This window comes from Mobula birostris, chromosome 2 (genome assembly GCF_030028105.1).
Source record: "Mobula birostris isolate sMobBir1 chromosome 2, sMobBir1.hap1, whole genome shotgun sequence".
In the NCBI taxonomy this organism is placed as follows: Eukaryota; Metazoa; Chordata; class Chondrichthyes; order Myliobatiformes; family Myliobatidae; genus Mobula; species Mobula birostris.
In genome coordinates, this window is record NC_092371.1 from 233,089,524 (window position 1) to 233,102,699 (window position 13,176).

The 13,176-nt window shown below is 42.0% G+C and overlaps 1 protein-coding gene across 1 annotated transcript in view; it reads right to left on the reverse strand.

Annotated features, from left to right (window-relative positions):
- nus1 (NUS1 dehydrodolichyl diphosphate synthase subunit) overlaps positions 1-9,117 on the reverse strand; it is a 30,451-nt gene extending 21,334 nt beyond the window's left edge. The window contains exon 1 of the mRNA XM_072251610.1: positions 8,520-9,117. Within this exon, the coding sequence (XP_072107711.1) occupies positions 8,520-8,817 (298 nt within the window). The 5' untranslated portion in view covers positions 8,818-9,117. The remainder of the gene's footprint in view (positions 1-8,519) is intronic.
- Positions 9,118-13,176: the final 4,059 nt, after the last annotated feature.

A 13,176-nucleotide genomic window follows, 5' to 3' on the forward strand; every position in this document is an offset into this window, starting at 1 on the left:
TACGGATAGCAGCGGGAATTGAACCCAAGTCGATTGTACTGTAAAATATTGTGCCAACCACTACACTACCTTGCAGTTCAAATTAGCAGCTGGTAAATTGTTAACCAGTCATGAAAGAGATGAAACAAAGACAGATTTTGAAAGTTAGTTACTAACCATAAACTCATTAATAGCCAGAAAGAGTCAAGGACTACTTGTATTACCAAGCAAAACTCAGCTGTCCACAGAGCTCAAATCACAGCCAGGCAATGAAGAAATGTGTTAAGGGTCATAGATTGTCAAAGTTTGTTATAAATTATTTCTACGGCAAACAAAAAGTTCTGTGGAATTTAGCCAATATACTGTATAACAAACTATATTAATATACAATATATAGACATAGTACAGTTTATCCATTTCATCCACTGCGACAAAGTGGATAAAATTCCAATGCTATAATTTTGCTTTTGCAGGTTATTTGAGGAAACAACGTGGACCATCTGAAGGACTATATCATGAGACACTAATTTGGATTAATTGCACAATTAAAACATACATTTTTAAATTTGTTCACTAAGTTATTCTGGCGCAACTGATCATTATTTTCTCAGACAAGATGACGACTTAGGGCATTACAACAGGAGCTAGGCAAGTAAGAAATGATATATGGTAGAAGCACAGAGTTGGACGAACAGCTTCAATTGTGTTTTAATTCAAATCTGGTATGTAGGGATTCTGACAGTTACAGATAACTTCATTCGAGAAGGGAGAGGTGATCCCTTCTCAAATGAAGTTATTGATAACTACCAGTCTGTCTGTTTGGTTCACTGCAGTCTGCTGAAGATACTTCCACAGCAGTGATGGTAATTCTAGAACTTTAACCCAGCAAACTCAAGGATGACACATGTCCAGTTCAGGACTGGAAGAGGAAGTTGAAAGTGTATATGAACAGCTTGACACAGATAGTTCTGGATCTTCACTTCAGAGCTAAGTGTTGTGAAACTTAGCAGGATGAGATGGATAAATTTTCTAGATGAAGATAGCTGTAAACTCGAGTTTTTTTGTTTGAATTTAGGCTGATGTCCACCATCACCGAGGGCCCTGTCTTATATCACTCATTTATTCGAGCAGATGGGACTCGTCAGCTCATCTCCACCTCTGCTGCCTTGGAACTATACCTACTCATAGGGAAAGCTTCAGGAGTAAATCCCCTGAAGGAAAATCCGGAGCTGGAGTCCCCTGTGGCAGTACTAGTTAAATTCAATGCTGACTGACAACTCCTGCGACTCTGCAGGTGCCAAACTGTATCAGTCTCTGCCATTCCTTAAGCCAGAGGCTGATAGATTCTCGATTGGTCAGGACCATGAAGAGATACAGGGAGAAGGTAGGAAATTGGGACTGAGATGAAAAATGATGAAATGGTGGAGCAGACTCAATGGGCAAAATGGCCTAATTCTACTCCTACATCTCAAGGTCTTACGGTCTTGTCTTTCTCAGATTGCAGCTTTGTGCTGTAACTTCAGTACACTGAAAGCTCATGACAGTTATGGTGGCATAGTTTCTAGAAGACATTTATATTCTTCACTAAACCCAACCCAGCCTCCAGACCTCACTGCAATAGGACGAGAGTTGCACCCAGCCATGAGATTGCTGTTGGCCTTTGTTACAATAACTGACAACATCTACGGTCCAAAGATAAAGAACCTGGTTACATTCTATTGCACATTGTAATGGAGGGTAATAAATGAGGTCAGAAAAATCAATTACTGCTTTAAACAGATTTATGACTGAAATTTAAGCACTCTCAGATAATAAAAGAATGCTATCAAACTGAGAATTTACTGGTTTTTCAACTGCAATTTAGGGTAGTTAAATTATCTTTTGTCACCATTAATAACAGATTCAACTCATCAAATCTTGGCTTATGGTCCTGTTGACGCTTGCATAATTCATACAAGTAATGCCACATTCACAAGCTATGGCTTGGAACAAGAATATACTGATTGGTTTCTTTTGATTATCATAAGTTACCTTTAAAGCAGGACTAACTTCACAAACTACACTGCAAGTCTCAGGCATCTACTCAATCAATGGCTACATTAAAATGTGCTCCTCACCTTTCTCCAGCCTGCTCACTGGAAAATAAGTTCTATTGGGAACCAAATTCTTAATTTTTCTGGACAAAGTACTTTGTCACTGTTTCTCGCAAATTATGAGGGAAGTCAGCACACACAATCTGTTAACCAGCTTTAAGGAACACGATTAATACATGGTCTACAGTTAAAATTAAAGGTAGCTTTGAAGCCAAGAGAAAATGTTTCTAAATTTGCTCATGAAAGCACTAAGTGCAAGAACATGACAAAGGAGATAAAGTGTGTAAACTAGCAAAAAACTAAAAAACTGTTTGCAAGAGCAGGGATGTAAAAAGTATAAAACTAACATGGATAAATGTGATTTTCATAGACAGCAATGGGAGAAGGAAATCATAAACATGAGAACAAATACAGATGCTGGAAATCCAAAGCACCACACAAAATGCTGGAAGAACTCAGGTCAGTCATCATCTGTGGAAATGAATAAACAGTCAATGTTTTGGGCCGAGTCCCTTCTTCAGGACTGGAAAGGAAGGGGGAAAGCCGCTAGAATAAAAAGGTGGGGGGTGGGGGGGGGGGGGAGAAGAGTGTGGCTGAAAGACGATAGGGAAGCCAAGTGGGTGAGAAAGGTAAAGGGCTGGAGAAGCAAGAATCTGATAGGACAGGAGAATGAACCCAGGGGGGAGACGATAGGCTGGTTAGAAGAGGTAACAGGCCAGAGAGGGGAACAGAGGAAGAGGGGAGGGGGAGGGAATTGTTTACCATTGCAGAAAGATTAATCTGAGAACAAATTACTCTTGCACTCAAATCCTACTACAGTAAGGACCTGAGTTGTAAGGAAAAACTGATCAGTTTAGGACTTTATTCTTGGGAATGTAGAAGATTGATAAGAGATTTGATAGAGGTATACAAAATTATGAGGGGTATAGATAGAGTAAATGCAAGCAATCATGCTTTTTCCACTGAAGTTTGGTGTGACTACAATTAGAGGTCATGGGTTAAGGGTGCAAGGTGAAAAGTTTAAGGGGAACACGAGAGGAAGCCTCTCAGAGGGTCGTGAGAGCGTGGTACAAACTGCCAGCGCAAGTGGTGCACGTGAGGTTGATTTCAATATTTAAGCAAAGTTTGGATATGTATATGGATAGCAGGAGGGCTATGATCCTGATGCAGGTCGATGGGAGTAGGCAGTTTAAATGGCCCAGTGCAGACTACAATGGGCTGAATGGCCTGTTCCCACGCTGTATTTTTCTATGACTCTGAATAGGAGAAATCGATATATATATTGAGAAACTGATATATGTAATGTGAAATAAAGAAACAGCAGAGGAATAAACAAGTATTTCATGCCCGACTTCATGGAAGCTGACAAAAAGTTCCAAGAAATACTGAAGATTCAATAGCACAAATGAGGAAATGAAATAAAATGGAGAAAATAATGAGCCTAAAAACTGATAATGACCGAATGATCATCAGAGAGCTTTGAAAGAGAGGTAGCAGATTGTGGACTTTGGAAACAGTAAGACGAGGGAACACACACCAGTCCTCAGAGGGATCATAAGTGGAGAGAGTGAGCAATTGCAAGTTCCTGGGCGTTAACATCTCTGAGGATCTAATCTGGTCCCAACATAACGATGCAGCTATAAAGAAGGCAAGACAGCAGCTATATTTCATTATGAATTTCAGGAGATTTGGAATGTCACCTAAAACACATGAAAATTTCTACAGATGTACTGTGGAGAGCATTTTGACTGACTGCATCACCATCTGGTATGGGGGGGGTGGGAGGCACAGGATCAAAGTAAGAAGCAGAGAGTTGTAAAATCAGTCAGCTCCATCCTCCATAGCGTCCGGGACATATTCAAGGAGCGATGCCTCAAAAAATTGGCATCCACCACTCAAGACATGTCCTCTTCTCATTGTTACCATCGGGAAGGAGGTTCAGAAGCCTGACGGCATACACTCAACCATTCAGGAGCAGCTTCTTACCCTCTGCCATCTGATTTCAGAATGGACACTGAACCCATGAACAGTACTTCGCTACTTTTTTTAACTTCTATTTTTGTACTACTTACTTAACTTAACTAATTAATATACATTATGTACTTACAGTAGTTCAGTTTTTTCTATACTTGGGTATTGCATTGTACTGCTGCCGCAAAGTTAAACCTGATTCTGATTGTGATACGGTGGATGCTCTGTAATCATCTTTCATAGATTCCAAAATGATTCCTGCAGTTAAGTGTGGCAAATGTGGCTTCACTATTTAAGAAAAGAGGAAGGACACTTAAACCCCTTTAGCCAGATGTAGGAAATACGAGAATCCATCAGAAGGGATGAGATATCAAAACATTTAGAAACAAATTACTGAGCAGAGCAAACATGGTATTTATGAAAAGGAAGTCACATTTGACTAATCTGTACAAGTTCTTTGAGGGTGTATCTAGCATGATAGACAAGGAAGAAATCAGTGGATGCTTTGCGATGATCAAGAGTCATACAACATAGAGACAAGCTCTTTGATCCACCAAGTCTGTGCATCACTCTACATTAGAATAGAATAGAACTTTATTGTCTTTGCTCAAGACAACAAGATTGTGATGCTACTTCACTCTGTGCAAAGCAGATATTTACAATGCAAGCGATACAGCTTCATTATATAAAAAAATCCCATATTTACATGCAACAAGTGACTTTGATAGTCCATAACACACAGAGGCCATTGGCAAGCCAGGATGTGGAATTATTCAGCTGCACAACAGCCCTTGGCTACGATGCTTCTGTATCTCCTACAAGATGGCAGGAGATTGAACAGACAGTGTCCAGAATGGGATGGGTCTTTAACGACGCTACGAGTGCGCCGTAGACATCGAGAGTTGTGGATTTTCTCCAGGTCTGGTAGTTGAGTCCCAATGAAGTGCTGAGTCATCCTAATCACCTGTTGGAGTGCTTTGTGATTTGTTTTGCTACAGCTAGAGTACCACACTATCATTCCGTAAGTCAGTATGCTCTTCATTGCACATCAGTTAAAAGTTGGCCAGTAATTTTTGCCTCAGATTAGCTTTTCCTTCTATCAAGGCTGAGTTGACGGACCAAGAGAGCTCCTCAAAGGTGCTCTTTCGCAAAAACTTGAGATGCTTTCAACGGCCTTAGTTTTTATGAATAGTGGGGCTTGTTCAGGAATAAAATCCCATTTTACACACGCCATGTCAGAGCAGTGCATCTTGACATTACTCTACCTAGGAGGGTTATGGAGGCTCAAACACTGAATGCATGTAAAGCAGAGTTCCAACAAATTTCTGAATATTAAAGTAATTGCAGATAAGGAGTTAGAACAGAACAATGGAAGTGAGGTAGAAGATCATTCAGAATCTTGTAGAATGACCATCTTGTATATTAACAAGAAAGGAAGAGCAAATAAAATGAAACCAATAATCATTTATACTTAAACATCTATGCTTATTTTTCTGGTGGTCAATTTGAGCTCAAAGTGTAATGAAATCACGATTTGTATTGAGATTATCTAGAATGTCTGGCTAAAAAAAAGTGGGAGATTGGTTTTAAAGTCTTAAAGCAAATAGTATCATTCTTTTAAAGCTAATGTTACAACAGCAAAAACATTAAATATCTTTCTTGAACCAATTATTTCAATAATAGATGTATATCGCAAAGTGCACGAGCCAATGGAGTTACAAAAAGTCATCTCAACAATCAAAGTTTTAGCTTATTTAGATTTTATCAAGCCCAAGTTATTACAAGTACCCCCCCCATAATGCAGGGGCAGTTACTAAAAAGCGGCCATTTTGTGATTTTCCTTATGTGAAGCCGCATCATCTGCACACCTCAAGAAATGCAACTGTGTTAATTTATTTACTTTTTTCCACATAGATTCTGTATGTCATAATTTTGGGTAGTGATTCACGAACTGAGCAAGGGCAAACTTCCATAACCCAAACAGCCAGAATGCAGGATTGTGTAATTATTTAGATTAAACTTACAATTCTTCTATGATCAACGGAGAAAAAGGAAACATTATCAAGTTCAAAGAACGACCGTTAAAAATTGCAAAGAATAATGACAACAGAAAGAAACAACCAAGCTCATAAGTGGACTTTAAATGCTATTCCCCGCACTCTGCATCAAAATGTCTAGAAAACAGAAGTAAGCCTGTTAACTAACAAAAAAAAATAAAACCCACTGAAACTTCTACAGATGCATAATGGAGACCATATTGACTGGCTATATTACAGCCTCGGTATGGAAACACCAAAGCCTTTGAATGGAAAATTTTACAAAAATTAGCGATCCTGTTAGTTACTAATCTATAGATTTGCTGAGTATGCCCACAGGAAAATGAACCTCCGGGTTGTATATGGTGACATACAATATTTACTTTGAACTCTGATGTATTTCTTTGTAAGCAACATTCAGTATGTTCCCCACATATAAGAAAACACCAATTCTGTGTTTAATGGTAAGGTCCCATGATTATGAAGAGCGAAGAGGATAATGGAATTGATGGCTTTGTGGCAAAGTTTCCGGATAATATGAAGATAGGTGGAGGGGTAGGTAGTGCTGAGGAAGTAATGAGATCACAGCAGGACCTAGACAAATTGGAAGAATGGGCAAAAATGCGGCAGATGGAATACAGTGTTGGAAAATGTATGACAATGCATTTTGGTAAAAGGAACAATAAAAGGAAGAAGGTTCAAACATCAGAACTGCAAATGGACTTAGGAGTCCTCATGCAAGACTCCCAGAAGGTTAATTTATAAGTCGAGTCTGTGGTAAAGGTGACAAATGCAATGTTGGCATTTATTTCAAGGGAAATAGAATATAAAAGCAAGCACGAAATGCTGAGGCTTTATAAGACACCAGTTACACTGCACTTGGAGCATTGTTTTAGCTCCGTATCTCAGAAAGGAGGTGTTGTCATTGGAGAATCCAAGGGAGGTAAACAAGGATGATTCCAGGAATGAAGGGGTTTGGCAGCTTGGGCTGTACTTACTGGAATTTAGAAGAATGTAGAGGGATCTCACTGAATGTTGAAAGGACCAGATAGGGTGGATGTGGAGAGGACATTTCCTATGGTGAGGGTGTCCAGAACCTGAGGGCACAGCCTCAAAACTGAGGAGCGACCTTTTAGAACAGAGATAAGAAGGATTTTTTGTTTTAGCCAGAGAGTAGCGAATCTGTGGAATGCTCTGCCACAGACTGTGGGTATCTGTGGGCATATTTAAGGTGGGTTTCTTGATCAGTCAGGGCATCAAAGCATATGGCAAGAAGGCAGGTGTACGGAGTTGAGTGGGATCCGGGATCCATGATGGAATGGCATGGCAGATTTGATGGGCCAAATGGTCTAATTCTGTTCCTACGTCTTATTATATTGGGCTGACCTTTAACAACACTGCAGTTAGACCCCCTTGGCTCATTTGGGCAGCCAGATGCAAATACAATACAGAATTTCCTCAAAAATGGATCAACTTCCACTTACCTGTTACTCTTTTTCTTAACTGCTGACTTTGGGACCTGGTAAAACCATGTTTTGGTTTAAAGTTCTCATCTTATTTCTCCTCCAGCTTCCCCCCTCATTTCTAAATTTTGCCTGTCCAATAACTTCCAAGAGATCAGAACTCCTCCAAATTGGTCCTCCTAACCGTCTCATATTTTCACTGTTCTGTAGTAGTGGTGCTTTCAGATAGTTAAAGAGGCCTGAAGCTCCACAAAACCTTCCCAAATATGTTTCTACTATTCCAGTACCACTTCCAACTGTGACGCAAAATCTTTTTCTTTGATAAAATGCTTGGTTATCTACCCTAATATTTATGGGGCTCACCATTAATTGTGGTGACATTCAGGACACTATATCTGTTAAATTCTAAAATTTGAACTTAATTATGCACCTCTGCCTACAAAAAAGATTAGATTGGCAACAGCAACGAAATATTTGAGTTTAATTATTTGCCAGGGTAGGTGTTCACAACTAAAAGAAATCAAAAGAAATCAGCTGACCCACCCACAAGCAGAAAACTATTCTATTGAAAGGTCAAGGGCTTGAAACATGAATTCCTGTTTCTTCCGCTGTTCAGTGTTGCCCATTCATTCCGTCGAGAAGTTTCAGATTTCCAACAGTGCCAGGATTTCGCTAAATTCCACGAAACCTTAAAGCTACACGTCCACCACTAAACGAAACCGTAAATTACACCGATTACCATTAGAGAGAGAGAGAGAATGTCACGAGCAAGTCATCTGATTTAAACTACAAAGCTCGAGTGCATTGTGAAATGGGAATGAATCACCGGTGTTTTAACCCAGTAGTAAGATTGTATCCAGGGCCCTGGTTTGTGCCTGACGACTCCTAAGCGTCACAGAAAAGTACTAGTCCGTGCCGAACCACTTAAACTACCTACTCCCATCGGCATGCACCGGCACGTCTCCATCCAAACTTACCTTGGTTGTCATAGACGCTAACGTAGGAGATGCCCACGGCCATGCACCAGACCACCAGGCTGGCGATGTCGGTGTAGCTGCTCTCCTCCTCAGTGACCACCAGCCCGAGGTGCAGCGGCAGCTTCTTCAGCCCGCGCCCGTCGGCCCGCCAGCGCGACCGCCGGCTCCGCCCTTTGTTCTGCAGCGCCGCGTTCCAGCGCGCCCAGGCGCCCGCTCCGCGCCGCAGCCAGGCGCCCAGCGCCCGCTGCAGCCACAGCACGGCGTGCAGCAGCCGCCACACCAGCTCGAACACCGCCATGCGATCGCGGGAGGGGAGGCCGCCACGACACCAAACTCTCTGGGCGGGAATACGGCCGGGATATCACATCGGAAGAAGGGGCAGAGCGGCCGCGGTTGCCCACTCGGGTGGCTCCTTTCCCCGCGGTGATCGCTCAATCAGTGCCAACTCCCCAGAACCAGCGGGGCCATCTTTGCTTCGGCTTCAAAGCGAGTCGCTAACTTTCACCTTTGACTGAAGCAACACATGGAAAGCGGGCATTGGTTCACGGGCTCCCTCCGCTCGTAACACGTCGACCGTCGGCCACCGGCAAGAAGGGGACGGGGCTCGGAGCCCGAGCTCAGCGCCCCCTCCGCTGGAGGAGCGGAACCACAACCGCAGACTCCAGAGCTGAGGTGATGATCCAAAGGGGATGGTTCCACAGCTCTGAATGAAAAATCAAGTTTACCGTCACAGACCAATGTTGTGGACTACAACTCATGTTCTCAGCCTTCTTTTTAAAAAAATCTATTTATTTATCTATCTCATCAGCAGCAGCAGTGAACAACACACTGGTGATGTCTCCTATGGTGATAAAACGTTTACAAATGGATTGCCAAGATCAGCGAAGAACTCAAACCAACCATCAACAACCCAAGCTACACATTTTCCGAGTTATTTCCGTCATCGTCATCGTCATCGTTATGTGCCGTGTCATATGACATAAGCGAGCTTGGTCTTTCCGTGAGCATGATTGTTCTTGGCAAATGTTTCTACAGAAGTGGTTTACCATTGTCTTCTACAGGGTAGTGTCTTTACAAGATGGACGACCTCAGCCATTATCAATACTCTTCAGAGATTGTCTGCTTGGCGTCAGTGGTCACATATCCAGTACTTATGATATGCACCAGCTGTTCATACGACCATCCACCACCTGACTCTGATGGGACAGGGTGGGCTAACCATATGCTACACCTTGTCAAACGGTGACCTGCAGGCTAGTAGAGGGCCTTGTACTTCCTTTGGTAGAGACGTATCTCCACCACAGTACCTATTTATTTATCTTTATATCTTTATATATGTATGTGTGTACTTATACACGACAAGGGAAGCTCAAGAAGAATTTATTTGTATTTATTTATTTATTTACTCGTATTTTCTCTTATAGACTCCATATCAAGCTGTGATAAAACCGTCAGAATGCTCTCCATCAAACTGGTGTCTTGACAGAGCCATACAGACTAAGAAACTTTCCAAATACAAAACCTAGCATGAATGTTTGAAAGTCTGGAGAGTGATACCACATCAGATAATGCTTGGTCCTATTAACAGTGGAACTTTATAGATATATGCTAATCAATAATCTTCAAGACCTTGGCCTTGATACCCCTTTGTGCAACTGGATCATTGATTTCCTCCCTTGGAGACCCCAGTCAGTTCAGAATGGCAACAACATCTATTCCATAATCTCCATCAGCACAGTTGCACCACAAGGCTGTGTGTTTATTCCCCTGATCTACTCAGTTTACACTTAAAACTGTGGCTAAGTATGGCTCCAATGCCATGTTCAAGTTAGTTGATGATGCCACTGTCATAGGTTGAATCAAAGCTAGTGATGTATCAGCATAAATGAGGGAGATTTAAAATCTGGCTGAGTGGTGCCATGACAACAACCTCTTGCACAATGTCAGCAAGACCAATGAGCTGGTTAACGACTTGAGGAGAGGGAAACCAAAGATCCATTAGCCAGTCATAATTGGAGGACCTATTCTGGGCCCAGTACGTAAGTGCACTTATGAAGAAAGTACGGCAGCATCTTGACTTCCTTAGAAGTTTGCGGAGATACGGCATGACATCTAAAACTTTGACAAACTTCTACAGATGTGTGGTGGAGAGTATAACAACTGGCTGCATCACAGCTTAGTATGGAAACACCAATGCCCTTGAAAGGAAATTCCTTCAAAAAATAGTGGATTTGGCCCAGTCTATGAAGGGTAAAGCCCTCCCAACCACTGAGCACATCTACATGAAATGCTGCCGTAAGAAAGCAGCATCCATCATCAGGGACACCCACCACCCAGGAGCAAGGTCTCTTCCTGCTGCTGCCATCTGGAAGAAGATAGCTTCACTCAGACCATTATTGAAATGTTCACATGGGACTTTCAAGGACTCTTCATCTCATATTCTTGATATGTATACTTTATTTATTTATTATTATTCCTTCTTTTCATATTTTCATAGTTTGTTGTCTTCTGCACTTATGTTGAATGCCCTAGTTGGGTGATCTTTCATTGCTTCTGTTATAGTTGTTATTCTATCGATTTTTTGGATATGCCCACAAGAAAATGAATCTCAGGGTTGTATATGGTGACATATACTTTGATAATAAAATTTACTTTGAACATTGAAGATCAGCCAAACTACACAGTACACTCAATCTGTGATAAAGGTCTGCGAAGGTTGATTGGAAGTCTGAGTCTGTGAGTCTCTGTCAGTTCGCTGGGGAAGATGAAGCCCCACGTCTTTGAATTCTCAAGTCCTCTGGAGGCCAAAGATGGCCTGCACTGGAGATCTGTGTATGTGTCTGGGAAGATGAGTACGATAGAGGAAAGGGGCTTATTTTGCTCAAACATGAGGAATCCTGCAGATGCTGGAAATTCAAGCTACACACACCAAAGATGCTGGTGAATGCAGCAGGCCAGGCAGCATCTCTAGGAAGAGGTACAGTCAACGTTTCGGGCCGAGACCCTTCGTCAGGACTAACTGAAAGAAGAGCTAGTAAGAGATTTAGAAGTGGGACATATCCCTTTTGCCAATCACCTGTCCAGCTCTTGGCTCCATTCCTCCCCCTCCTGTCTTCTCCTATCATTTTGGATCTCCCCCTCCCCCTCTCACTTTCAAATCTGTTACTATCTCTTCTTTCAGTTAGTCCTGACGAAGGGCCCCGGCCCAAAATGTCGACTGTACCTCTTCCCAGAGATGCTGCCTGGCCTGCTGCGTTCACCAGCAACTTTGATGTGTGGGGCTTATTTTGCTGCTGTTATTTGGTTGCTTGTTGTGTTCTGATTTCTTGTGTTTGGTGTTGTTCTGCTGAGAACTTTGGGCATGCGATGTTGGTGCCTGAATGTGTGGCGACATTCACCAGCTGCCCTGCCGCATCGTTTGGTTGTGTTGTTTGTTCACACAAGTGACACATTTCACGGTATGTTTCAGTTGCATGTGATAAATAAGTGAATCTGCATCTGAAGCAAAAGCTTGATTTCACAGACCCCTGCCATAGCGACAAGTCTTGTGGTGGTGGTTCCTAAAACACTGCTGCTTGAATTAATGAAGCAGGCTTTCACTTAAGCAGCAGAAAGTTGCTATATCTCTGGGTACTACAGAGATGAGCAACAAAATAAAAACAGGAATCATGGCTGCTCCCAATAACAAAAGCATTTTGAAGACAGAATAAGTCTTCATGCTCCCGATAGCAGCTTGTGGATTAGACCCTGTAGTTTATGTTATGATGTGGTTCTGGTTTCTGGTCACTCCTTTTCTCATTGCTATTTTGTTCAGTTTTGATCGGGGTGGACTGCAGATAACAAGTGACACAGTGCTAAATTCAACTGAACTGAGGTGAACTGAAAATGCCCGAACCCTTTTGATGACTTTATCGGTTAGTGTTTTATACTCTGTGTTTTTTGCTGTTTGCACAATGTTTTTTTATGCATGTTTGTTGTGGGGAGGTTGATGTTTTTCTTTGAACGAGTTCCATGATTTTTCTTTGTTTTGTGACTGCCTGTGGGAAGATGAATCTCAGAGTTGTATACTGCATACGTACTGTGCTAATATATGAACTTCGAATCTTCAGTGACCCAAACAGTAACAGACCCACAGAATCAAGGATGACTTTTGATTTGGTTCTGTGAATTATGGGTTGACTAGTAACATCAATATTAGAACCGCAGACCTTTACACAAACAGAACAGTAAGCGTGGAAGAGACTCGTGGATGTGTTGTTTGTCAGCCTTTCACCCTTCGACTCCAGCTTTCGGTGAATCACGAGCCTGTGTTTCTGAGTAACATTACAAATTCTTCTTCTCCACACTGAGTGCTCACTTTGGGACATCAGGTGCATCCTGTGAAGGTGCAGGGTAATTTCTGAAAACTTACGGATTGCTTTACTTAATTGTGCATGTTCAAAATCCATAATTTGCAGATGGATTTCCTCTAATGTAACAGGGAGCAATAATACTTAATTACTTGCTGCCTGTTATGCCGCTGCTGTTTCAGGCAGCAATGAAGGTCCTCCATCTCTGGCGGTGTTCAGGGCTTCCTTCACCGTGTCAGTAGCTTCCTCTCGATTTTCACTGCTGTCATTCATGCAAGTCCCGAGTGGAGACTGTGGAACACCATCAC